Below are 27,500 nucleotides of genomic sequence, written 5' to 3' on the forward strand. Positions count from 1 at the left end.
TTTTCCCCCTCATTTCCCATTTCCCTTTATCTTCTCTTCCGGCTCCGAGTCTCTGCTCATCCCCTCCTTGTCAGACGAAGGAAGACCCTGATTGGAGGATTGGAGGCGGTCTCAGTGCAGATCCGGAGGCAGCGCCCTGGTCACCAACGGCAGAGGGAACGCAGAGCCGCTGAGGATAGATGGGCCATCCACACGAAGCCTGCTCGGAGGGTCCGGGGGCAGGCTTCAAACACCTGCCAGAGGGCTCCACTGCAGACCCACGACGGGCCACCGACTACCACCGGGGACAAGGGCCGGCGGAGCCTGAGGTTAGCTGGCACCAGGCAGAGGCCCGAGAACCTCCCCCACACGGCCGAGGCACAGGACCTTCCCGAGGGTCTCCCCCCCTCCACTGTTGAGGAGGCCACAAGAACGGGGCCACTAGACGCCCCCGGGCCGCACCACAGCTCCCACAGGGCGGGGCACGGAGCACTCCCTGGGGTAACGGGAGAGGCCCAGACGCGCACCTACAGATGTGCGTGGGTCTCCCTGTGCAGGAAGTGAAGGCACGACTTCGACACATGCTGGCTCGCACTCTCTACGTCCTGGAGGAACACCGAAGGGCTGTCAGTAGAAGCAGCACGTGGAGGGTGTGTAAAGCGCAGCCCACATTCTCTCAGGGATTCTCTCCACAGCCAGGCACCAGGGGAGGGAAGGAAGCAGGCCGGAACCTTGGGCCCAGCACTCCCAGCATTCCCTGGGGGCAGGGCTGCAGACAGGGAGGGAAAAGGTCCAGCCCTCTCGGAGCCACCCCCGTGGAAGGACTCCTGTGCTGTGCCTCAGGGAGTTCCTGACCCTCAGGAGGGCGGGAAGTCCTCGGGGCGGGCATGCGCAGGAGCCTCCTGCTGGTTGCACATCCAGTGTGAGCGTTCAGATCCGGGTGTGATTCATGATCTGGTGGGCTCGGAATGTAAAGTGCGTCCGCCTTGGGGGTGCCAGGGAGCGGGTCATTGAACCTCTAGAGCATCTTCCCGTCTGCGAGCGAGCGCTCCCGGCACAGCCAACTCTCTCCAGCATAACAGACACAACCCCGTGGATGGCCTGCACAGCAGCGCCCTCCCCGGCTGTCAGCCCTCAGAACTGGGTTTTCTGGGTTGGAGGATGCGCCTGGGAAGGTGAGGCTGGGCGCTCTGGCACACTCCTGGCATTGAACTGGCCGGAGGCGCCGCGCCGGGTGGATTCAATGACTTCCGCTTCCGGGATTCGATGAGCTCCTGCTTCCGCGAGGGAGAGGCGGGCTTTGGCGCCCCTTTGGGGCAGATACATGGGGCTTCGGGGCCTGACGGGCTCCGGGCTCGCCATCTGGCTCTAAATAAAGATCTGGACAAGGTTTGCCTCCAATACCCGGCCTTCCCCGGCTCTTCGGCCAATAGCCCGCCCTACCACGCCCATAGGAGGCGGGCCGGGCCGGCCATGACCCTCTCTGGGGAAGGACATGCGGTGTTTTCAGATGAGACTTAAGTGCCTGTCATAGCTGATGTATGTAAATAGATCTGCATAAATGCATGCATGTAAAATACTTGTAGAAGAGCATCTCAACCGCTTTAACAAAGAACGGCTCTGGGTGCCAAGACACAGAAGATCCCTCCGTCGGCATCTTGGCGGCCTCATTCTCTAGCCAAATGTCTGGCCAGGTGAGGGGGCTGGACTTCGGTGCCGGGGTGCTGGGGCCAGGGACGGTCACTTCCCCAGCATGACCAGGGCTGGACGCTCGATGGGGGTGAGGAGGCAGGGAGCCCCGCGGGGCAGAGAAGAGGGCTTCTGTACGTACCATCTGCTTTTGTGACCAGCATTAAGGAGAGGAAAAACCCCAGATTCTTCTCTCTTAGTCTGGCTCTTTGAAAGCGGTCCAAGACAAGAGCAGAGCATCGCCGGAGCATTTAAAGGTCCAAAGACTCAGGGATGCGCAGAGGAGAACACAAGGAGGTTTAACGAGCCCTTCGGGTCACAACGACCTGCGCTGCCATTATTCTTGTTTTGCACAAGAGGCGATTGGGAGCCGGGGGGCTCAAGCCATGGCCTCATGGTCCCACCCTGACTGCTGAATGCAGGCGCTAGGATTCTGAGACAAGCCCAAAGCCAGGGATCTTTTCTTTTTTTAATCCATAAGTTCCATTTTAGAATAAATCCACAGAATGCCAAGGGTTGGCCAGTGGGGGTCAAGTGACTCACCTAGGGTCACCCTGCTAGGAAGTGTTTGAGACCAAATTTGAACCCAGGACTTCCTGTCTCTAGGCCTGGCTCTCCATCCCCTGAGCCCCCTTGCTACCCTCAAGACAGAGATCTTAACAGGACACCCCTCTGGCCTTTACTTAAATACAAAAATGGATGAGGAATCTCATGAGTTTGGAAGTTCCCCTCAATGTGAATCACAAGCATGGATGCCAGCCCATTCTATAGGACTTTTTAAAAAAGTCTTCTCATCGGCTCTTCCAAAGGGGCCCATTAAACATGCTAATGAGGTCCTCGGGCCCCCTCCCCATCATCCTTCCTTCTCTATGTGGCCTTTGTGACCAGCCCATTTTCTTTTTCTCTCATACAACTTTGTGGTTTCATTTTTATTCCTGTTCTTCTTCAAAGTTATCTTATGTTGTTCCACCTTTCCCTCTGCCTTGACACTCTTAACCCTGCTCTTGGTGCCTCCACAGCCTCCAATCCTTGGTCCTTTCCCAGGCATCCACCATCTCCGCACTGGCTGGTCTCTATTTCCTCGCCCATCCTGAGTCCTTGGGGGAACTAGCTCAACTCTCCATCATCCACTCCTCTCAAGTCCCGTGTCCCCCCCATCTCCTATTTTGTCCTGCAGAGGTTCAGTCTTAGATCACTCTAAAACCTAATCTCATGATACTGAATGAAACAAGAAAATCACACATCTGTGTCACCTGGGTGCCCTACAAATGTATATAATCTCAACTGGGCTCTCACTGAGGCAAGGCATCTTTTTATCCCTCCCTGACCAAGTCAACGGCCCCCTCATTCATCACAGCAGCTTTGGCAAACATTTCTATCATCCTCAAACATCCCAAGGCTCCATCTCCCCACCTGGACCACACACACTGTCAGCGGAGAACTTCCCCTCATGCCTCACTGAAAAAATGAAGACCATCCACCAGTAGCTTCCTCATTTCTCACCCTTCTTCTTACGTCACCCAGACATCTTCCCTCATCACATACTCCTTCCTTCCTGTCCTTGCCAAGGCAAAGGCCTCTTCATGAACCAGGGATCCCATTCCAACCCACCTCCTCTATCATCCCCACTCACTAATTTTCAAAATCATTCTGTCTTATCCTGGATCCTTCCCTCAACCTCAAAATGCCCCAAACAGAACTTACTATATTCCTCTCCAAAACCTTTTCCCAGGCTCCCTGTTCCCAGGTCATCCCAGAGTCCTCACTCTCACTCCAATGTGATGTCAAATAATGCTATTCCTAACTTGACGCCATCTGTTCTGTGTCCTCCTCTCTCCGCTCGCCCAGCCGTTCCTCTATCATAAGCCTTCATCATCTTACTTGGGCTGCTGGAAACCCCTTCTCTTCGGTCTCCCTAACTGAAGGGTCTCCCCACTATCATCCACCGCCCCCAGTCATCTGTCCAATGCCAAGATGACTTTTTCTCAGGTGAAGATCTGCTCCTGACCCTGCATTTGTTTCCTAGCACCTCCAGGATATATATATATTATATATATATATATATATATTATATATATATATATTATTATTATAACATAAAGTCCTCTGGCAGCAAACGCCCTCCATTCCAAGGCTCTTTCCTACCCTTGTCATCACCTGGCATGTTACTCATTTGCACACACAAGCTGTGACCCAACTCCTTGCTGTTCCTTATATGTGGCAACCCATCTCTCTACTTGGGGCCTTTCTGCCTCAAGCCTGGAATGTTCTTCCTCCTTCCTGCCTCTTGGCTTCTTTTAAATCTCATCTGAAATCCCACCCCCTGTAAGAAGCTTTTTCTGGTCCCCTTCCAAGGCTGGTGTTTCCTTCTGAGATTACCTTCCCTTTCCAATCCCGTATATTCCCAGATATGTATATGCTGTCTCCCTGGTTAGGCTGTAAACTCCGAAAGGGCAGGGACCACCCTCTTGCTGGTCATTGAATCCCTGGTTCTTAACCCAGGGCCTGAGCCATAGTGGGGACTTCATAAATGACTGGCTAGGGCAGTGAGTTCACAGCCACTAAGCCCCTCTCTACTGCCTTTGGTCTGCCACCCATCCCTAGTCTTGTGAAGACTGTATTGTTCCATGTCTCCATAGGAAATAGCAATACAATTCAAACACAACCAATTAAAGAGCAAAAATTTCAGCCGAATCCAAGAAATCCATTTTTCCTGCTGCTTCTCCTTGGTCCTCCCCACCCGCCATCATGCCATGCTGTACTCTCTCCTTTATCAGATGTAACATAGTTGTACAAATGTAAAATTTTCCCAGAAAGACAATGTACATTTGTATGATACGAATGGTCCAACATACTAATAACTCACGGTTTAAAGAAGACCAATATGCTCATGATTAACAAATAGGGAGAGATTAGATCAGGGAAGTTTGGAACTAGAGATAGGCTAGGGGCAGAATAATATATCTTGTGACGTAATTTTTAAAAGAAAAGGTATTATTACCATAGAAGTTAGTAGAGTTCATAGTTATAAATTTGTAATTGTTCATTGAGATAGGAAAATTTGGATTGCTACAGAAAGTGTTACAGTTTTGAAAATGTTGCTATGTTGGAAAATACCTATGTATTTGAAATATTTTCCTACCTTCCACTTTCCTATAATCCTGATCTTAGACATAGAATTTACGTAGATTAGGATATTTAGGACAGATTAAGGTTTGTTATTTGGGGGAGTGGAGGAATATATATAGTAGTATATTTTACATGATACATAGAATAGAATTATAATTAATAAAGTAAGTACTGGACTTTGGTGCAGATGTCAGGCTGACTCTGTACAACAGAAAAGGGGGAAATTGTGGAAGAGAGAGAAATACTGAAGGAAATACAAGGACTGGATTTTGCAGTAAAGTCTCATGCAAAAAGGAGATAGAACTCTGGCTGCCAACAGTGGATGGGAATGGAATCTCCAGCTAAGAAAAGGAGGTGAGCAGTTGGGAAATAGATTTTTTTCCTTTTGAACTGAGGAGGAAAGGAGCAAATCCCACTGAGCTTATCTGGATACAAATCCCTCATTGAACAGAAGAGATCCAGACTAACCATCTGTCTTTATGGTTGTTGGATAGAGACTTTTTTCCTTTGGGGAAGGCAATAGCCTATCCATAAGAAGATTTCCTTCAAAAGCTCTATCTCTGTCTCAAAAAGATAGATCATCTTGACTATACAAAGATCTTAAGGTTTTCTGGGTCTTAGTCCCAAGACTTGAGCTTCAACCCCTGAAGAAACTCTAAGTGGAAATAGAATAGGGACTTCCTGTTCCCTCTTCCTTAACCTATTACACCAAACCCATCCTCTTAATAAACAGATCTTTCAGCTTACTGAGGAACTGGACATCTTCTTCAATGTCTTAAGGGGATCACAGATGACAGTCAGCTAAAGAAGAGAATAGTAACAGAGATTGAAGGGAATTTTCTCTTACCCTTCAGCTCTGGTCAGAGATCCAATTCCATTTTCTCTGGGACAGCTCTGCCAGGGAGGGAAGTGGTGTATCTCTTTATCTGTTCCCTCCCTCTCAATTACCTGTCAAACTTTGGTTCCTGATCCCCCAATAGTACAAAGGTCCCTGAGTTTTATGTGCAGAAGCCCTTGAGGTCAGAGGAATATCGGACCCCTTTATACCATTCCAGGAGGGGCCACTCAGCAGACTGGCTTCTCCAACCTGAAATTGTTGTTTCAAGATTGCTGTTTATGGCTTCAAAGACTTTAAAACCAAGCTCTTTTGTTCTTCTGGATTGTGGAGGGAAGGCCTCAAGTGTCTTTTCTGTGCCTCCCACCTGTCTCTGTGCCAGGTACTGTCCTAAGTGCTCACAATACAAATACAAGGTGTAGGAAAGACAATCCCTGCCCTTGAGGGGCCCATATTCAAAGGGGAAAGAGAGCTCTTCAAAGAAAGTTCCAAAGGGATGGAGGAAGGAACAGAATAGAAAAATGGGGGGAATGGGGAGGGAGTCTAGGTACAGAAAATCCAGAGAGGCTGGCATGCAGCCTGAAGAAGAAAGAGCCATGGGTGGCCTGGGCATTTTCCTTAAAATGGAGGTTCTGGGAGGAATCAGCCAATCAGGAGAAGGGAGCACAGGGTAGCCAATACTTTCAGTGTTAAACGTCTGGAGTGAAATGAACTTGCAGGGAAGGGAGGCTTCTTTGGTCTCCAATTTTGAGCTCCGGATCTATGATCTGAAGCTCCTGGGCACATAGTAGAAAGCCACTGAGGGTATCAGAGCAGATAAACACCACCAGACTGACACCAAAAGGAATAGCATGAGGGGAGGGAAGGACAAAAGACCTTGAATGGGTGCCTACAATAGCCCAAAATGGCAGCCACAAAGGAGCGTGGCCATTAGGGTGCCAGGAAAGGCACCAGAGAAGACAGATGTGGCAGACATAAAATGAATTAGCAAGACGTGATAAACAATTATGTGTGAGGGATGAAGAAGAAAGAGGAGTCAGCTTCCATACACAGGACTTGTGGAAATAAAACAATATGGCATAATTACAGCTTGGAAGAAGCCTTTTTAGAGGAACAAAAAAGCAGCTTTGTTTGGGACATGAAGCATCTGAGCAGGGAGTGGGACATCCAGGTAGGGGGGTTCTCAGAGCCCTTGGAAGGACTGATCAGTATAATGGGTGGTCCGGGAAGTTGGATTTTCGTAAGTATTTTGGTAATGACATAATTGCTTTCTTCTGTAATCCTATGTATTTTTGTTGTTATTGTTGTTGTTATGTCGTTTTAGTCCTGTCTGGCTCTTCATGACCCTATTTTGGGATTTCCTTGGCAAAGATGTTGGAGTGGTTTGCCATTTCCTCCTCTGTTTTATGCATTGGAAAAGACTCTCTGAGAAGGGATACATTGGCTTCACTAGACTGTCCAAGGGGTCCATGACAAAAAGGATCACAAATCCCTGAGCAGAGCTTCAAAGAGGAGCTGGGGCTGAAGCTGTGGAAGCTGACTGACTAGCTGTGGTAGCTCAAATTATAGAAGTGGAAAGGATTTGCCAAGGGACAGAGCTTAGAGAGGGAAAGGAAGGCAACTGAGAGAGAGCCTTGGAGGATTACCCACCCTACGAGGTTGGAAGGCAAACACGGAGAGAGGGAGTCAGAGGAGAAGGATGAGGGAGAGGGAGAGCCACCTTCAGTGTCTTGGAAGTTGGAGGAGGAGAAAAGTTAATGACAAGGGAAATGGTTCTGGTGAGATGGGCCCAGAGACCAAGATGACTCAGGTTATGAAGAGAGAAAGCAGGCTGGGATGGAAGGGCAGAAGGATGTCCTTCAACAGAAACGGAGTGTCCACTGGCCCTCACGGCAGCCTCAGCTCCCCACATTTGGGAGCCAAGTGGCCCGAGAAGGAAGAAAGAGGATGACTTCTCTGTCTGGATATCCTGGCGCAGCCTAGTGTGGAGGAAAGCCATTGAACGGGGTATTCTCATTGTCAGTCATCTTTCAATTATTCTGTGGACCTTTAAGGATTACAGTGTGATTAGGAACTCTATTAGGTCTATTCTTCTGGGGGAAATTAAGAGCAGAAGCCAGCGATTCTCCCAGGCTGCCCACAAAAAAGGCGGCGAGCCACGATGAGTTACTTTAAGCACAAACAAGCATATTTTCACATCACATACATCCCCTCACACAGGGGAAGAGCTGAAAGAGCGAACTCTGGCCTCAGCTGCAGGAAGGACCAGTTCAAAAGCCCCTGCATAGCAGAGGAATCTAGTGGGTTTTCTGGGACTCCGGTGTTTATAGAAGCCACCCCAAGCAGGATTTTGTCGAATGAATCTCTGATGCCAGTTCCAGCTGTAAGTCAAAACATCTGTGTCCGAGTCCGCTGCGGATGCAGACCGGTTGGAGATCATTTGAGTTGGGTGTTCCTTTCTGCGACCTTTTTAGATGTGGCTTTTGGGGGGAGGGAGGATAATATTCTTAAGCTTCCAGTGGCCGGCAAGAGTGCCAACAGGGGAACAGAACAGAAATGTCTTTTCAAGTCGCCCAGATAAAGAACTAAAATAGAAGTAAGTGCGTGTGGGGAGGGAGGCGGAGGGTGAGCCCGTGAGTAATTCCACAATCCTGTTGTATGGAGAACCTTACAAAATAAATTATAGTCAGATAAATATAGGCATGGGCCTTCGAGATTCCTACGGGCTATTCAGGGCCTGAAATTTCCAATTAAAGGGCTTTGATGAGCAATAATCACATTGGGAGAATGCGGACCCCATGCGCTAGCGGATTAGGCCACTTCCCCATGAAATTAGCCTGAAAACATGAGCAAATCACAAGCAAGAGGTTTTCCAGGCAAGGAAGGCTGCCGTTGTCTGGAAGACGATTGGGGTTTGTCCAAGACCTGCAGAAACTGCTCGAGGCTCCTTTGGAGGAGTGGAAAAGCCTGTTATCTGTGGTTAAGCACTACTCTAAGGGGTATAAGGCATAGGTTTAGATTGGGAGGGATCACAGAAGTCATCAAGTAGTCTTCTCATTTGACAAATGAGGAAACTGAGGCATGGAGAAATTAAGGGACTTGGCCAAAATCCTTGATTATTGACAGAATTTGAACCCAACTCCCCCGACTACAGGTGTAATTCCCATTCCCTAGATCCTGCTGCCTTTCATTTAGACAGAGCACAAATGAATCCTAAATTTTTTAAGCAATAAATTCACAATTCTGAACTTCCTATTAAAAAACCAGGAATCATTTGTGCTTGAGCTTCCTTAGGTGAAAAGGACTAGCCTAGACTAGCCTTGAGAAACAGGAAAAGTCGAGCTTTGAGGACAACAATGGTGGACGCTGATGGGGCACTTGGGAGTTTGTGAAGCACTTCCCATAGGGCAGGCACAAGGGGAGGATCCTGGATCGACAATTAGCTCATAGGAGCACCCAGCAGCCCTGACAGGCAGCTACCTCAGGGACTGGTGCTCCTGTTTTTCCAGATGAGGAACCTGAAGGGAATGACTTGGACATGGTCACACAGCTATAGGGGATTCATTGGCCAGTTTTGAACCTGGGTCTCACTGATTTCAGGTCTACCGATCATCATTTTCTTCCAAAAATGACAACAAAGTCACAGCCAAATCAGTGTCCCAACAAGAAGAAAATTCAAAAGTCAGCCAGGGAATGAAATTTGGAGTCAGGAAGACTTGAGTTCAAATCCTGTCCCAGAAACCAGCTGTGTGACTCTGGGCAAATAATCTTTTTCAGCTTGTTTCCTCCTCTTAGAATTGGAAAATAGTAGCATCTGCCTCAAAGGATTCCTGGACTAAATGAATGGCTAACAGGTGGAAAGTACTTTGCCAACCTTAAAGCTCTGCACTGACATCCCTCAAAAGCACGCCAACCCTTAATACTGGCTTCGTCCTAGCGATGGCCCAATGCCTCATTCTCCTTCAGGATAATAATCACCACATTGCATTATCTCCTTTATAAGAGTTCACATTTACTCTGTGCCAGGCACTGGGCTGAGCACTTTACAATCATTACTCCCTTTAATCCTCACAACCCTGGGATGTAAGTGCTGTCATTACCCCAACTTTACACGCAAGGAAAACTGAGTCGGGCAAAGCCTGTGTGATTTTTTCAGGGTCACACAGCTAGGGAGGGTCTGAAGCTGGATTTGAACTAGGGTCTTCCTGCCTCCCAACCCAATATTCTATCTACCACACTACCTATCTAGTGGTCGATGTTGTCCCAACTCATGAGGGCACTGTGGGTCAAAGGAGTGCTCAGGGCATGGGGATGAGGTCATTGGGAAGGAGTGAGCACATCAGGGAGCACTTGGGCATCACGGAAGAAAGTGGGTTCCAGGTTCAGCTCTGATCCTTACTAGCTACGTGACCATGAGCCAATTCCTCCAAAAACCCAGCCTCAGACTCCTCATCTCTAAAGTGAGGGTGACCATATTTGCAGTGTGCACTTCTTAGCAGCCTATCCCTTCCCATCATTCTGCCACCAAAATGAAGAGCCGCCATCTTCGGCCAAGAGAGACGTTGTTAGGGATCTCTTTGTCATCACCCAGTCACCAGTCTTTGGAGGCCAGGGAGGCTCTCTGGGCTTGCTGGGATTGATTCTGACAAAAGCCATCCATAGGCTAATTACCAAATCTGATTTAACTGCTGCTCTGGGTCCAATGACCCAACCATCAACAATATATCACATACTCGCCAAATTCGCCTACTCCATGCAGTCTAGGGTTGGTGTTCCATTCCCCAGTTGTATGGATTCGTAGAGGCTGCTTGTTCCAAACACTCAGAATGTGGTCCCTCCTCCCCTTCCCCCTCTTTACCCTTATTTTCTTTCCTTGGAGGTTCAAACCAGGTGCCATGTACCATAGGAAGCCTTTCCCCATGCCCTTCCCTGTAAGCATTCACTCTTCCTCGGGAGTTACCTAATAAATATTTGTGAAGGAAGGAGGGAATAAAGGAAAGAGGGAAGGAAGGAGGGAGTGAAGGAACCAGGGAAGGAAGGAGGGAAGGAAGGAGGGAAGGAAGGAAGGAAGGGAGGTAGGAAGGGAGGGAGGGAGGGAGGGAGGAAAGGAGGAATGGAGGGAGGGAGGAAGGAAGGAAGGAAGGAAGGAAGGAAGGAAGGAAGGAAGGAAGGAAGGAAGGAAGGAAGGAAGGAAGGAAGGAAGGAAGGAAAGAAGGAAGGAAGGAAGGAAGGAGGGAGGGAATGAAGGGAGGGAGGGAGGGAAGGAGGAATGGAGGAAGGGAGGGAGGGAGGGAGGGAGGGAGGGAGGGAGGAAGGAAGGAAAGAAGGAAGGAAGGAAGGAAGGAAGGAAGGAAGGAAGGAAGGAAGGAAGGAAGGAAGGAAGGAAGGAAAGAAGGGAGGGAGGGAGGGAAGAAGGGAGGGAGGGAGGGAGGGAGGGAGGGAGGAATACCCAAGGACATATTCTCTAGCCATTAAGGAAAGAGTGCCATGGCACAATATGCCCAAGGCATCTTTTAATTGGGGAACTTTCATTTGGATGCATGCCTTATGAGGAAGGGATGGTAGAAGTAATGATTGGAAGGGAAGAGAAAACCTGGGGTGTTCTGAGGGCAAAGTTCCCAATGATGAGAGCTGTGTTTTGGGCTACCACCCAAGGCCTGGATGAGCATAACTCAGGCAGGCTGAATTGAGAAGGCCCTTCGGGGCATCCATTGGCTGAGGTGACTGCTGAGCTTTCCTCCCCCTCTGAAATTCGGGGGCTGCTCCAGCTCAGGGGCCCCTTCCTCCATTTCTAAAATGGGATCTAAGAACCCGGAGTTTTGTTACATCCTTTGTTCATGATATGCCATTGCCTAGTATGTTATTTAACGATTTATCACGGTACTCTGAGACGTGGGCCCCAGGCTTCACCAGATTGCCCAAGGGATCCAGGACTTGCGAAAGGTCAAGAACCCTGGACTAGTTTTCAGTGATTCCCCTCCTGAGGTGGGAGAGGAAGGCTTTCCCTCCATTATACTCTGTGTACGCCTTTGTTTTGTGGAGACAGTGATAAAATGATGGCACAAATACTGGGTTTGAGAGTTATGGAACGCGGGTTCAGCCTCGTCCTGCCTTTTACTACCTAGAGAAAATCCCTTAATCCCCATCTTTAAAATGGGTATAACCATAGCTAGCACTTAGGGCACGCCTTAGCATTTGCAAAATGCTTTATAAATGCATCATTTTGATTGCTCGATTGCAAATATTAATAATATGGAAATAGGCTGTCAACCGTGACACATGCAAAGCCCAGTAGAGTTGCTTGTCGGCTCCAGGAGTGGGGAGGGAGGGAGGGAGAGAGGGAAAGACCATGAACATGAATCACGGAACCAAGGAGAAACTTCTGAATTAATTCAATCAGAATTGTGTGAGGTAGATGGCCAAATAAATGAATAAATGCATCGTTGTATCCACACGATGCTGGTCGGGGCTATTATTATCTAGAAAACTAAGGCAGGCGGGGATGGAGGGGTGGATGCCGGGCTCTAGAGAAGGGTCTGAGGCGGGTTTGAGTTCTGGCTCTACCTCACAGGTTTCTGGTGGACTTGAGGGGGCTGAAGTCCCTAAAGCATCACTTAAGCGCCATCCGCTTGTCCTTCCCCGGGTTAAGGCACGGGCTAACCCTTTACCCGCAGAGGTGCCCGATTGTTTCGTGGCACTTCGGGGTGTCTTTGAACGAACAGTTTCCATTTTTGAAGAATCTCCTGGAATGACGTGCCACAAGCCCCAGCTCCCCTCCAGGCTGAATCCATGGCGCACCCCAATGTGCCCACCTTCAGCTGTACGGCAGCCAGGGAGTCCCTCAGGCCCCTTCCAAAGGGCCTCTGCGGTTGGTCCCCAGACAGAGAGGATGCTCGTCCCTGACTTCTGTCTGCCCCCCGCTCTTCCGGCTGCCATTTAAACCCCGTCCTCTGACTACAGGAATGAACAGCCACCCCAAGAGGTCCTAAAACAGGGAGGCAGACAGAGGCCATTTCCTCCTCAGCTGCTGAGCCCTTCTTGGCCCTGGGATCCTGGGTTCAAGTCAGAAGAGATGGTCTATGAAGCCGCAGAGTCTAACCCTCTCATTTCTCAGACACAGAAGTCACAACCGCCAGAGTCGCACAGCTGGGAAGTGTCTGAGGTAGGATTTGAACCCAGGTCCTCCTGACTCCAGGCACAGCCTGCACCGCGAGTTAAGAACTTGGATCTTGGCTGTCTGGAGAAAGAGGCTGTAGCCCAGGCACTCCGGCCCCAGTGGTGTCCGCCCATTCCCCAGTGCTCTCTTGCTGTCTTATCGCAGCCAAAGAAGAGCGTCTCAGGACTTGCTCAGCCAGGCTTGGAATTCACCATAAATGAATGAAATAGGTGAGGGGGAAAGTGACCATGAAGGCCCTCCCCCCCCCCCCCCCCCGCTGCTGGGGGGGGCAGGCCTGGGGAAGTGACCCGAGGAGGGGGCAGCCCCTGCCATGAAGGGCTGCCCTTCTCGAGGAGCAGAGAACAAGCCAGCGAGGCGAGAAAAGGGGGAGCCAGAAATGCTGCCGAGTCGGCCAGAAGGCGTGCCCAGACGGAGGCCAGGAATCTGGGCTCCACGTGGCGGAGGAGATGGAGACGATGGCCGAGCCGCCAAGTCCACGAGGCATCGTGCAGGGACGTGGGGAGCTCACTGCGGAAATGTCTCTGACTGTGACCTGAAAGTGGGATGAGAAGCTGCACAGCCTGGGGAAGGAGGAGGCAGCCACGGAGCCGGGACAACCTGATCTCAAAGCAGTCGCCAGGGTCAGCCTTCTGACCCACAGAACCAAAGGACAGCAGGGCGGCTCAGGGGATCGAGAGCCAGGCCTAGAGACAGGAGGTTCTGGGTTCCAATCTGGCCTCAGACATTTCCTAGCTGGGTGACCCTGGGCAAGTCACTTGACGCCCCCCCTTGCACAGACCCTCCTGCTCATCTGCCTTGGAGCCAATCCACGGTAGTGATTCTAAGAGGGAAGGGAAGGGATTAAAAAAGGGCTTGGGAGACCAAAATAAAGTAGAGGGAGGGCTTGGAGAGAAAGAAGGGGAGAAAAGCAATATATTGCTGGCTGCATAGCCATGTGATTCCTTTCATATTCAGCTTTAGAATCTTATGTGAACTGCTTTATATCTCCTAAAACAAGACCCTCCGCCCTTCCCTGTATTGGGCTGGTGATGATGCAAACAAGGATGTCCTGGGGTGAGGGGGAGGAGCGAGCAGAGCACCCAAAGAAATCCTCCTCCGTGGGCGAATGACGAGGTAGGGCCCAGCCCACTTGGTGCCACCGGAGCCCCCCAGAGGGGAGCCAGCCATCATGGAACCCCAACCCAATGACCAAGGGCACCGGACAGCCATCTTTATGGCTCGGTCCCCAAATCTACGCTCCCCAGACTTCCAGGGGCCTGTGAGGGGATGGAAGGGGAAAGGCAGCCCTGGAGAGCTCTGTGGGACGTTCTTTTAAGGACTTCTCATGGGGGGTGTTACGGCTCCCTGGAGGGGGCTCTGCAAGGCCCAAGACGCTGGGGCACCTGGCTGGAGACCAGCTTGTCAATGAGCCCAAACCCGGCAGATCCGTCTGGACACGTTTCATAAATAGCATAAAACCATTAAAATGGACTTTGTTCCAGTGGAGGATGACAGGAACCTGGACAAAATGATCGCCAGTTAGGTTAATCGTTCCCTTACTTGTACATTTGTGTGTCTGCATCTTTTGTCCCTTTTTTCAGCTGGATTATTCAGAAGATTCCTGAAGCCGCGGGGACGCCTTTGAAGAAAAGTTCAGGCTCGCGTGCACCCCCCCCCAAAGGGAGGCGCCAAGAAGAGGCCATCTTGGCTCCTGCCCCACCACTGGACTTCCACTGAGGCCTTCAGTTCTTCACTAATCAACACTGACCTAGTGGAGGCCCAAGGAAATGCCTGGTGGCTGATGCTTAGATCCACATTTGTGGAACCTGGGGCGTGAGCAACATCCGTGATCATTCCCAGAGCAAACTCTTTATAAAGGGAGGACGAGTCTCTGGATATTGAATTTTTAAGGTCTCTCCCAAACTTGGAACCAATTCCTCCGAGTCCGGAGCGTGAGGGTGTTGGGTCCTCGCTGACTTGGAAATCCAAATCAAGCCAAGCAGTACTCATGAGCAAGTCCACCATCCCGCCGCGTTGTCTGGCCCTCTTCAAAACGAAGGATGAATGGAACCACGTCCCCAGCCGTGTGTCAGGGACACGAAGGCAAAAGGCCACCAGACCCTGGGCTCCCACAGCTCCCAGGCTAATGGCAAAAACAACACACAAGGGGAGCCCATCTCGGAGGAAAGGTCTGCCATTGTTGACCCCCTCCCCAACAGAAAGTAAGATGAAATGGAAGAACAAGGTGGATTCTGGGACCTGGAACACTAACAGCTTCTCTGAAGTTTAGGCAGTTGGGAGGGGATGCTGTTCCATTCCCTTCCCGTTGGGTGGCCAATAAATGTCCATGGAACGAAGAAATAAAAAGGTATGTCGTCTCCTTGAGAGGTGGGAGAAGAGAGCTTGGCTTTTGTCTCTTTATTCTCGATGTCTAATCCAGGGCCTTGCACACACGGTAGATGTTTAATAAATATTAGTGCATGGATGTGGATAGATAGGTCTGTTTAATCGATTTGTATTTAAATCCGCAGCCCATCTCCAGCTACCATCTTCATCATCAGCTATTTACTTCCCAACTCCTTATTTTCTCCTGAAGTCTTTGACTTTGATCAGCAACAGAAACAAAAATGTTAAAAAAGCACCGTGGCCTGGCTGCCTTCAGGCGTTCACGAGGACTTCCCAAGAGTTAGCAGCAATGCTTCCCAGACTCCTTCGGGTGTGATCCTGGTCATCACAGTAACCAACAGAAGAGGCTATCAGTTATCAATTTCCTAAGTCTTGAGTGATTTCCTGTCCCAGGAAGGGAGCCCACATCATTGTGCTGCTCCCAACACTAAAGGCCGTGGCAGCCTCTGATCTTACCTCTTCTACAGCCCCTTCCTTGGTGACCCTCAACTGAGAGCATTTGGGGAATCCCCAGCTTCATTTATTAGAGAGCAAGCAGGCACTAGGGATTCAGAGACTATGCTGAATGCAGAGATTAGTCAGAGAGTCTTCTCCCTCCCCTTGGGGAAAGACCTCAAATTATTTCTTTGATCCAAGTGTTCTGTGTTCCTTCTTCTCTTTCTCCTCCTTGTCACAATTTTCCTCCCTTCCACTCCCTGACAGATGCCAGGATTATCTTCTGCCTCTTTCCAAGCTCTTCTTCCTCTTTGTTTTCATATAAAAGACCTGTTTTCTACAATTTTTTACAGAAACATTTCATTGTCCCCGAATGTCTAGAGACTAAGGAGGCATCTCCTCACTATGGTAGATCTGTGACTCCCTAAATAAAGAGTGTTTATTGCTTGTTGCCTGTATGACTATAGGTCTGTGGGGCTAGCTGAGAAGTCAGGACTGGAGATAGAGTTTAGGGAAGTAGCTTCAGAAGTCATGGGAGTGAATGAGAGGGCTAAAGGGAGAATGGAGAGAGAAGCAAATAGTAAGGGCTGGGGAGAAGAGGTTCTAGGGCAATGATGGAAAACCTTTTTAGAGACCACATGTTATGCCCCGCCCACCCTAGAGTCCAAGTGTCCCTCCTTCTCACACCCCCACCTTACTCCAGACAGAAGGGAGGAAGCACTCCCATTGGGCTGTACAGGGCAGAGGGTTGGACGAATTAAGAAATGTCCTCAGGTGTGGTGGAAATGGGAAGTGGAGCAGCTTGGTCCTAGTCCCTCTGCCTTTCTAGTAACAAACTCTGGCAGGCAATGGTGTGTATGCCCACAGAGACGACTCTGTGGGCCATCTGTGGCACACATGCCATAGGTTTGCCATCACAGTTCACATACTTTCAGTAAAAGGAAACTCCAGTTCAAATTGATTCTAGTTGGACCAACAAGTAGCGTATGAAAGAAGTCTCTGGGATCCAAAAGTCCCTAGTAGGAAATCACTATCAGAGAAATAAGTCAGGCTGTGTGTCTATCTTTCCAAAGGGATGAGAATGCTTACATACATTAGCTACTTTTTGAAGAAACCAATCTTATCTGGGTCTGTTTCCTGAGAAGATCAGGGGGAAAGGAAAGAAACTAGGAATTCCAAGAAATTTGTAGTAGCTCTCTTTGTGATTCTGAAAGAACTCTCAAAGAACTGGAAACTGAGGGGATGGCCATCCATTGGTGAATGGCTGGACCAATCATTAGATATAATTATGATGAAATACTACTGTGCCATAAGAAACAATGAGTAGGTTAGCTTAAAAAAAAGAAACTTGGAAAGACATACATGAAATAATGAAGAGTAAAATGAATACAACCAAGAGAAAATTACATAGAGCTAAAGAATTAATATTTGAAGAATAACTTTAGAAGGTCTACCTCCAGAGAAGGAACTGAATGTAGATAGATAGATAGATAGATAGATAGATAGATAGATAGATAGATAGATAGGCAGACAGATAGATAGACAGGCAGACAGGCAGACAGATAGATAGACAGATAGATCTGTTTACCAGGTGATACCTTCTATGGTGTAGGAAGGGGAGGCAGGGGCAGAAATATCTTGGAATAACTATTAAATTTATTAAATAAAATGACTATTATACATAATATATAATTAATAATTATGTTTAGTTAATAATTTTTTAAAATTTCTATTTCAATAATTTACTATTTATAAAATATATGATTACTACATGTAACTCTGCAACTAAAAAAGAAACAAATCTGAAAATATTTTTTAAAAAAGATCAAATTGGTTAAAGGAAGAAAATTTTAGGGATTTTTAAAGGCACTGAATCAAGCACTAGTATTCACTCCCACTTTGCAAAGATAGGACAAGTAACCAAGTCTCTGTGATGGGATCCATCACTGCCTCAGAAACAGTGTAAGTGTTCTTTGGGCATTCCATTTATCCACCATAGAGTTTCAACATGTGGGGAAGGGAAGGAAGCTGTCAATGGTATTGGAATATCATATTTCTGAACAAATTTCTTAGGAGAATATAGCAGCCTGAATAATGAACAGAGCACTGGATTTTTGTCCAGGAAGATTAGGGTTCAAATCCCATGCCTTTAAAACATCTCACCCAGTTGTGGTGAGGATCCAATTAGAAAATATGTGGTGTTTGTTTCTCCCAGTTTAAAGCACTTTGTAAATGATTGTTTTTTGTTACTATTATTATTAATAGTCATCTGAATTCTGAGCATTCTCCCTCCCAGGGGTGCCCAAGTGCCAGGTCCCCATGAGACAGTAGCTGTGCCTGCCCAAAAAAGCAAAGAGCTGGAACTGAAGGATGGGACAAGACAGCACCTGGAAGCCATCCACACAGGTAAATCTCACATGTGTTGCTCCAGTCCTATGAAACATGGCTGTCTTTATGGATGTTATTTTAATCACATCTTGACCCCATTGCTGATTCTGAATGAAAGTGAATTATCTCATGTTAGCTCTGACAAGAAGGAATAATTTACTTACACTATGGAGGAAACAAACCAGAAACACCCCAACTCTGGCTCAGCAATGACAGATGTGAGGACACACAGGTACGCCCCCAATGTACCCACTGAGTAATCAGAGGCACATTTTATATAAACAGAGGATTCAGGAGAAACAGAGATTGGGATTTCCCAAATCCTGTGATTAGGTCAGGAAATCTCAAATCCCTGAGGTGGCTGATTAATATAAGGAGGAAGAGGTCAGGAAACGGAGCTCTGGGGCAGGAGGGAGGGGCATAGGAGCTGAGAGAGGGAAGGTAGCACCTTTTCCTTCTGTGTCCACTGCAGGGTGAGGCTGGGGAACAGAGGTCTGGGAAAGGAAAACAACCCTGACCTTAGGACAAAGCTGTCATTTGCTCATCTTTCACACACTTTGATGCCTAGCTTAGAGACCAAGAAAACCAATGGTACAGCTACATTCTCATATATTCTCTCCCTTCCCCCCCTCTCTCTTCTCTTCTCTCTCTCTCTCCCTGTCTGTCTGTCTGTCTCTCTTTCTCTCCCTGTCTGTCTGTCTGTCTGTCTCTCTCTCTCTCTCACCCTCTCTCCATCTCTGTCTGTCTGCCTCTTTCCTTCTGACTGTCTTCTGGCTCTGTCTGGCTCCCTCCATCTCTCTGTCTCTGTCTCTATCTGTCACTGTCTCTCTGCCTATCTCTGTCTGTCTCTGTCTCCATCCCCACTTCCATCTGTCCAGCTGAGAAGGCCATCTCCATCTTCCATGATCCATTAGTCACTGGATCCGTGTGCAAGCAGGGACCTAGATCTAAGCTCTGAGAGCAGCCCTGTCCTTTAGCTGCCTTGGAATCAAGTAACATGGGGGTGGAGGAGCATGTACCATGAAAGTCAATCAGGAAATGGTTATAAATTAGGAAGAGAAGGAGGAATAAAGGGAGAAGGGGCCCCCCTGCCACAAGAATAAAAGTAACTTCCTCTTTTCCCTAATTTCAGACCGACAGAGCGGAACTCTGCTCTCCAGATAGAACCCCCTCCTCCTCCTGGGCTCCATCCGCCCATCACCTTTGCTGTTCTTAGAAAGTACACGCAGAGATGGAAACAGATGGGACTTTTATGATCACACTCCTGGGGGAACCGCCTCATGTCTGAAGGAGAGCTCTCCTGATCGGCCTTGGAGAACCCTCTGATTCCATTCATTTTCCATGGAAATCCAGGTTCATTCTCTAGACAATCTCATTCCCTAAAGCTTGATAAAATTTCCCAGGGTGAGTTTCAGGATTCTTACACATGTGTCAGCGGCTGGAAGATGTTTTCTTTCAAAAAATAATAATAATCAGCAGCAGCAGGAGGAGGACCAGCAAGAGCTGCTCACAAGCTCTGTTTCTTCCTAGCAAACCCGTCCAGCTGCCTTCCCTGCGGTGAACATGGACAGGCATACCAAACTTCCAAGGAGTAAGTGAAAGATGCCCAGAAAGGAGATCCAGGCAAAAATCCCAGCCTCGGTGGGTGCTTCGTGGTTTGTGTAGCACCTGGGAGGCTTATCAGCTTACCTCCACAAGCCTCAGTTTCCCCAGGTGTAAATGAAGGCCTGCGATAAACATGTCCATAAGAGATCATGGAGAACCTCTGGGTGGGCAGGCAGTGATGGAGGCAACTGAACAAGAGGAGACAGGGACAGATGACCTCCGAAGACTGGCCAGCTCTGCCTCAGTGGCCAAGTCTGGCTACCAATTAAACACGAGGAAAGGCTCCAACAGCAGGCAGTCCCATTTTCCTCTCTAGATAACCAGCCACTTATAAATAGGCCAAAAAAATTGTTTGAAAATAGCATCATATTCTGATAACGGGGCTTTAAACGTTACATTCCGGTATTAGACTAGATTTGTAATTCCCAGCTCTAATCCAGCAAGAGGGATGGGCGTTCGGGGACCGTTCAGGGCAATAATTCTGACAAACAACAGTTCCTGTTCTAAGGGCAAGGACCTAAGGGGGGAACAGCCTTCTGGCTGGTTAAATCAGTCACAGAGATGAGCGCTGGGGAGACGCGGTTTGTCTGAGGGGCTGCGATGCTCCTCTTGTTAGACTTGCCCCAAAAGGAGGCGAATGAGGGCGATGGCTGTTCTCCCTCCTTCCCTCTCTCCTCCTCTCTCTGTCTCTGTCACATATTTAATATATATCATTAAATACGTGTACATAAACACATGCCAATATGCCCCAAAGCTCACTGATTTAGCCCTTTAAGGCTTACAAAGTACTTTTATAATATGGCCTTATTTTATTCTCACGACAAAATCTAAGAGACAGGTTCTACTGTTAAACCCATTTTACGATGAGGAAACAGAGCTGAGACAAATGAAGGGACTTGCTCAGGTTCACACAGCTAGTAAGTGTCTGAGGCTGGATTTGAATTCAGGTCTTCCTGACTCCAAGTCAAGAGTTCTATCCTCTGCCCTACCTCGCTCTACACACACACACACACACACACACACACACACACACACACACACACACACGCCTATGGACATGTTTTCATATGCATATATAGGCATCTATGCATGTGTGTATATCCATGTACCCCCACCCAGAATAAATAAAAGTGATCTGAACGGGGAAGGTATTAGCAGCTGGGGCAGGGGATCCAGGGCAGAAAGGGCCTCCTGCAGAAGGGGAGCTTTGAGCAGAGTCTTGAACCAAGAAGACGAGGTGAAGGGGCCAAGCATTCCAGTCCTAGTGGACTGCTGGGGCAAAGACCTGGAGAGAGGAGATGAGGGGACCACGTGCAAAGGACAGCAATTAGGTCCATGTAGCGAGCTGGCTTGAAGAATGTGTGAAAGGGAAAAGACTGGGGGGGGGGGGAGTTGCAGAGGGCTTAACTGAATGAGACATGTTCATTAGACACCAGTGGTGAGCATTTGGGGGCCAAATGGCAAACCCCGAGAGGACGAAGAGCCTCCTTCTGGAGGAGGTGAAGCCTATTTCAGGAGATAAGCTCCACATCTAGAGACTCAGGAAAGTGGGTGGCAGCCCTCCCAGGGCTCCTCTAGACTCAGGCAGTGACCAGCGGTGACTGGTACCAGCTGGGAGAAATGGGGGGCTAACCACTGCACTCATGTTTATGCGTCTTTAAATTCAGGACTGATTCTATGCCATTTAGAAATGTTTCTTCAAGATGGTAGCTCCTATTAATGCTCATTTAAGAATTATGGGAAAGGAAGAATGGAATTGAAGTTGAGCAATCCATTCCAGTTTTCTGAGCTAATTGTGCTGTGGAATGCCCAGGAGGTTGGGGGGACTGCTAGGAAAGGGGCAGACACTCCCCTTCCACCTGCTATGCAAGCTGTTGCACTTCCATATGGGTAGAGGCACCAGGGCTCTTGAGGCCCTCGTAAGTCTTACTCATGAGCTTGCTTACCCATGATGATGTGACTTTGCTCTAGAGAGAAAGGGAGAGTCAGGGTGGCCTAGAGAAGACCTCTTGGGTTCAGAAGGAAGAGACCCATCTATCCAAAGTGACTCCTAAACCTTTAGGGAATGTTGCAATGGCTACTCATCCATGCTGCCAGAGGAGGGAAGGAGGAAGGAGCCAAAGAAGGCACTGAAAAAGAGCAGGAAAAGAAAGGGAACAAGAAGAGCTACAAAAGTCACCAACACCAAGATGAAGGTGAAGAACAAAAACAAGGAAAAACAAGAACAGGGGAAATAAGCACAAGAAGAATGAGAAGAGATTGAACAAAACCAACAAGAAGAGCAAGATTAGAAGGAAACGAACAAGAACAAAACCAAGAACAACACTCAGAACAAGAATGAGAAGAGCTTGAACAAAAAGACCAAGAACAATGAGAACAAGAAGATGAAGAATGAGAAGAGCTTGAACAAAATCAAGAAGAAAACCAAGAACAGTGAGAACAAGAGCAAGAGAGCCAGAACCAGAAGAAGAAAGACAGAAAGAGAAGGTGAAGGAGGAGGCAGAACAGGGAAGGGGATGGAGAGGGAGAGGGATCACTTACCCCCAAAGACAGAGGTGAGAGGATCAGGGCCAGGAGACATAGAAGAATGGCCCATGGCCAGAAAAGGAAGCTAGAAAAGTCTCCCCAGGGTCCACACCAACCTCATCTCATGATTACCTCAAATACCAAGGAAAGAGAGTCAGAGTCTACTAACCAACAGCCATTGTCCAAACTTCTGCTCAATCTGTTGGTTCAGCATCCTGGACCTTGAGTTCCTCCTGAACTTTAAAGTGCCACCCTTAAACACAACCAAGTCAGAGCTTCATGCTGCTTTTCTGTTTGATTATTTAGGGATTTTCCTAGCCCCCAAGTCATAGTCCACTGCCATGCAGTGGATCGGAACAATGGCATTGCTTTTGAAAAGTCAAAATTAACCCCCAGGACTGTGACAGTGTTATCAATGAACTCAATTTTGAACCAATCAATCAAATATTTATTAAGTACCTACTATGTGCACTAGTTAGATGGCACAAGGCCTGGAATTAGGAAAACTCTTCCTTAGTTCAAATCTGGCCTCGGACACTTACTAGCCATGTGACCCTGGGCAAGTTTCCTCATCTGTAAAATGAGTTGGAGAAAGCAATGGCAAACCACACCAGTACTTTTCCTAAGAAAACCCCAAATGGGGTCATGAAGAGTTGAAACCTGACTGAAATAACTGGACATCTCACAGACAGACAGACAGAAAGACAGACAGACAGACACACACACACACACACACACACACACGGCCCAGGCACTGGAGGGACAGAAGGCTGCTGATCTGGTGCTGTGGGAATACATGTAGCTTCCTTAAGTAACTCCCATTTAACTCACTAAAAGGGGTCAAGATGAGTTTCCGAACCTCTCACATGCTTTCTAATGACCTCTGTGGAATACACTAACCCAGGGATGATCTAAATGCTAAGATGGGGCTAAAGTTTCTAGCAATTCCTCAGTCTTGTCCTAATGATGGTTAATTAGATTTTGCTGAGTGTGTTCTGACCTTCCACAGGATTTAGAGAAAATGATGCTTAAAGAAACAAGTGGGTACTCAACAAGCCATGTGGTTTAAATGCTATGAGGGAGTGGCAGCGAGGCAACACTGTGGATAGAGGGCTAGACATGCAGTCAAAAAGACCCGAGTTCAAATCCAACCCTCAGACATTTCCCAGCAGTGTAACCCTGGCAAGGCCCTTCATCTCTATCTGCCTCAGTTCCCTTATTTGTACTACTTGTGGGTAATAAAAGTCTCTTGTGCTTTTATTCAGACTCTAAACACACGGTCTAGTTTTGTGTTTTGACTGCCCTGGGCAGACTGCAAGTATTCAGTAAATAGTAATAAAACAAGTCATCTTGGGCACCATGGCTTAATTGCAAAGACTGAAGAGCCCTCCCTTTTGGAATTCTCTTAGTAATATCAATTATTCTATTAACTTTACAAACATGTCATGGAAAAACACACACACAAAGCTTTGAAATAGATTTTTTAAAGGTCTGTTTTTCATATAAATCTCTTTCACAATCATGGAAAAAGCCAATAGATGAGAAAAACAAACTTGTCTTCTGCAAGTTATTTATAATCAAACATGAAATGACTTTAGAAGTTGACACAACTCAAGGATTTTATGTATTTCTTGGGACATTTTTGATGAGTGGAATGTACATCTCGCTAAGGTTTGGGTCCAAGCAGCATGGCGGCCCATGAGTCTCAAATCTAAATCCCACGTTTCCCTCCACTTGGGCTCCTGTTGGCAACACCTGTAGCACAACCTTCCATGTCTGGCCATGGCTCCATTAGGGGGATTTCTCTTGTGTTTCTAGAATGGAGCCACGCAGCCAGCTGAAAGCCAATGAACGTGTCCGTCTTCATTCTAATGAAGAAGTGCCATGCCCAACTTATAATGGAACCCAACGATCTAATGTCAGGCTTTGGGCACCTCCCTTCCCCCCGAGCCCCAAGACCCACCTGGCATGCATCGTCTCCTCATTTCCCCCTTCAATAGGATCTGCACAGTATAATAGATTAAGCCCTGGATGTGGAACTTGGGAAGTCCTGCAATGCTGTCAGACCCTGGGAAAGTCCCCCAAGTGTTGCCTGCCTCAGTCTCCTCATCTGTAAAGTGGGACTAGCAAGAGCACCTACCTCTCAGGGCTGTTCTGAAGACAAAATCAGACACCAGGGTTTATATTCTGGATGCCCTAGAAGAAGAGAAGCAAGCTGCTCAAGAGTAGGGCTTGCTGGTGTCCTGCCCCTCTCCCCGGGCCCCCTCCTGGCCTTTGCCCCCTAGTAGTCTGGGCGTCCAAAGTGGTGGGACTAATACTATCACGTATATGGTTTCCCGTCCTCCAGGGGCAACAGTCTGACCAAATCGAGGGAATCTCTCCCACGGACCCCAGAAACGCCACCCTGGTCTTTGCCTCATTCTCTCACACCAGGGAACACCCAGCCCTGGAGCTCCACCTGCCCCTGCCGGTCCTACTGCTGATGGATGGGCAAGATAGAAGATTTCACGACACGCCCTCGCTGTGCCCATGACAAAGTCGCGCTAGTCTGGGCCCTTCCTGCAGTCCAGAGAGAGGCTCTCTCTGTGCTTCTGACCCTGTCACTTCCCTTTGGTCACAAGTAGCTCATTAAGCACTTCTACGGGCCAGGAGCCAGAGGGATGAAACAAAAATGGCATTTCTGCCCTCAAAAGGCTCCCACTCTGGGCACTGCTGGGTAGCTCAGTGGCTTGAGAGCCAGGCCTAGAGATGGGAGGTCCTGGGTTCAAATCTGGCCTCAGACACTTCCCAGCTGTGTGATCCTGGGCAAGTCACTTGACCCCCATGGCCTAGCCCTTACCGCTCTTCTGCCTTGGAGCCAATAGACATTATGGATTCCAAGATGGAAGGTGAAGGTCTAAAAAAAAAGGCTCCCACTCTAAGAGAGAGTCCAAAGAGGAGATGAAAGGGAAGAGTCAAGAACATGGGGGTCCAAATCCCGCCTCAGGCACTTGCTAGTTGTGTGACTGGGAAAGTCACTGAACCTCTCTGAGCCTAGTTCCTCGTGAGTCAATATGGTGGTTGGAATGGACGCCTCTTGGGTCCCTTCTAGTTTCTACAACAGGATCTGGAGAAGGGAAGGTGCCAATAATGGAGGGATTTCAGAGAGTCTCTGGGCAGAAGGAGGTATTCAAGCCAAGCCTCTCTGAGCCTGACCACTCCTACCCTTTTCATCGTCAGCTTACCGCCTCCTGGCAGGGGATGGCACCTCTGATGGGCACCTCCTCCACTCCCCGGAGGGTGTAGGAGCCCCCCTCTTCCTGAACAGATCTCCCCCTCCCACGATACCACCCCGGCCCCACCTTGTTCCATCCGTCCCTCTCTCTGGCCATCTCCAAGCTCTCCCTGGCTTCTCAGCCCCTGCCTCGATCCTTCGTTCGTGACTCTTCTCCACCAAATTTCTAGAAAGGGCTGTCTCCATTGGTCGCCTCTGCTCTCTCCCTCCTTAGCCCACTGAAATCTGGATCCTGACCCCGCTGGCGCCAGCTGAAGCCCTGAGGATGTCCTGGCAGCCGTTGCAATGGTACTTCTCTGGAGTACCTGACCCTGTGGATTCACCGGCCCCCAAGGGAAACACCCGCCCTGGGCCTGCCATTCAAAGCCCTACAAAGTCTGGCCCCTGCCAGTTTCCCGAGTCTAACCTCTAATTCTCACGAATAACTCCTTTCCTGGAATGTCCTCTCTGCTGGCCCCTCCTGAAACCCTGAGCTTGCTCTGAAGGCTTGTTCAGCGGCTACCTGCTCCGCCAGGCCTCTCCTAGGCAGGTCCAGCCATTATGATCACTCTTTTGCATTTCCCTGTTTTCCCTCCCTTGTATCCACTGAATCCTCCCCCAATAGGATGGAGGCTTCATTCTCTCACCTTTGCCTCCCTAGAACCTAACACAGAGAGGCCCTTAAGGAATGTTTACTGATCGGATTAAATTCAAGCTTGCCCAGTACTGGAGCCTGTGCCCTCCCCCAGCGCCCCTTCCCCTCCTCGCTCTCCCTGCTCTCCTCCGGCTCTGACCACTCCCTCTTCCCTGGCCCTTCATCCTGCTCTCGCTCCTTCCACTTGGGCGTCCTCCAAGCCTCTGTCCTTGGCTCACTTCTCTTCTCTCTCTCTAGCTCTCCCTTGGCAATCCCATCCACTCCCATGGCTTCAATTATCACCTCTATGCAGATGACTCTCAGATCTACATTTCCACCCCCAACCTCTCCCCCGAGTGCCAATCCTGCCTTTCCAATGGCGTGCTAAACACATCCACGTGGCCGCCCTGCCAGCATGTCAAGCTCACTCTGGCCACGGCTGATGTCATCATCTTCCCCTCCCGGCTCTCTTTCCGTGGACAGCCCCTCCCCCCGCCCCGTCGCCCGGCTCACAACTCTCCCACAGCCAGCCATTGCCATGCCCTGTCAGGCCTACATCTGGGTTTCCTCTTCTAGCCAAGCCCTTCTCTCCATTGACATAGCAACCACCCAAGTTCAGACTCTTCTTACCTCCCACCTGAAGGCTGTCGGACTCCTCGCTTCTAGGCTCTTTCCCTGCAAATCATTCTCCCTCCATTTCTTGCCATGGCCATCGTGCCATCTCTCTGTTCCAACAGCAGCAGCGATAGCCTCGAGGATTTCCCCGCGGCCTCCTGGAAAGAGTAGAGGCTGACCTCCTGTGAGCCTCTCCAGTCTGCCTCGAAGCTCTTTCCAGATTTGTCTCCCGCTCTTCCCCTCCATTCACTGGGGTAGAAAACGGAACTATTTACAGGTCCCTCTTCCTCTAAGACCTCCCTTAGCGAGGAACTCCCTTCCTCAACGCACCGATCCATCCTCCTGGAACCCCATCCGTTAAGCCCTACATCCCGTCCTCCACACACCTTCCCTGTGTCCCTTCCGGGGACAGCTATTCTCTCCTGATATTTCCCCAGTGCTTCCTCTCTTTCTCCCCTTTGCACGGATCACACTTGTCACGTGTCACCCGGCGCGCTCTGAAATGGATCGAGCGCAGCCTCTCCTAGCGGACGACAAGCTCTCTGAAAACAAAGATCAGGTCCCTTTCCTCTTTGGGTCCCCGCAGAATCGCCATCTTGGCCACAAACCACACTTTCTAAATGAGAGCATGGATTCTTTTGTCTCTAGTTTCATTCCAAAGCACAACCAACTCGGTGTCTTGGAGCCTTCCATCCCGAGATGGACTTCTGGTCTTGCCAAAGACCCTGCCAGGCAACACCACAGAGAAGGGGAAAGGGAGGCCAATCCTTTGGGCAAATGGCCAATGAAAGAGATTAGGATGACAACTAAGGCTACAGAAGCTCCAGTAGAAAAGGCAGAAAGGGAATGT

At 48.9% G+C, this 27,500-nt stretch overlaps 1 protein-coding gene across 4 annotated transcripts in view; it reads right to left on the bottom strand.

Moving 5' to 3' along the window:
• SUGCT (succinyl-CoA:glutarate-CoA transferase) overlaps positions 1-27,500 on the bottom strand; it is a 488,805-nt gene that overhangs the window by 265,033 nt on the left and 196,272 nt on the right. The window contains exons 12-13 of one of the 4 annotated variants that reach the window (XM_056804128.1): positions 24,289-24,344; positions 13,706-24,016 (exon numbers count right to left, since the gene is read on the bottom strand). The exons of 2 other annotated variants lie outside the window; for them this stretch is intronic. In XM_056804128.1, the coding sequence (XP_056660106.1) occupies positions 24,315-24,344 (30 nt within the window). In that variant the 3' untranslated portion in view covers positions 13,706-24,016; positions 24,289-24,314. Of the gene's footprint in view, positions 1-13,705; positions 24,345-27,500 lie in introns of those variants that run through there. One more of the 4 variants, XM_056804127.1, reaches the window with a different exon arrangement.

This window comes from Monodelphis domestica, chromosome 7, assembly GCF_027887165.1.
Source record: "Monodelphis domestica isolate mMonDom1 chromosome 7, mMonDom1.pri, whole genome shotgun sequence".
In the NCBI taxonomy this organism is placed as follows: domain Eukaryota; kingdom Metazoa; phylum Chordata; class Mammalia; order Didelphimorphia; family Didelphidae; genus Monodelphis; species Monodelphis domestica.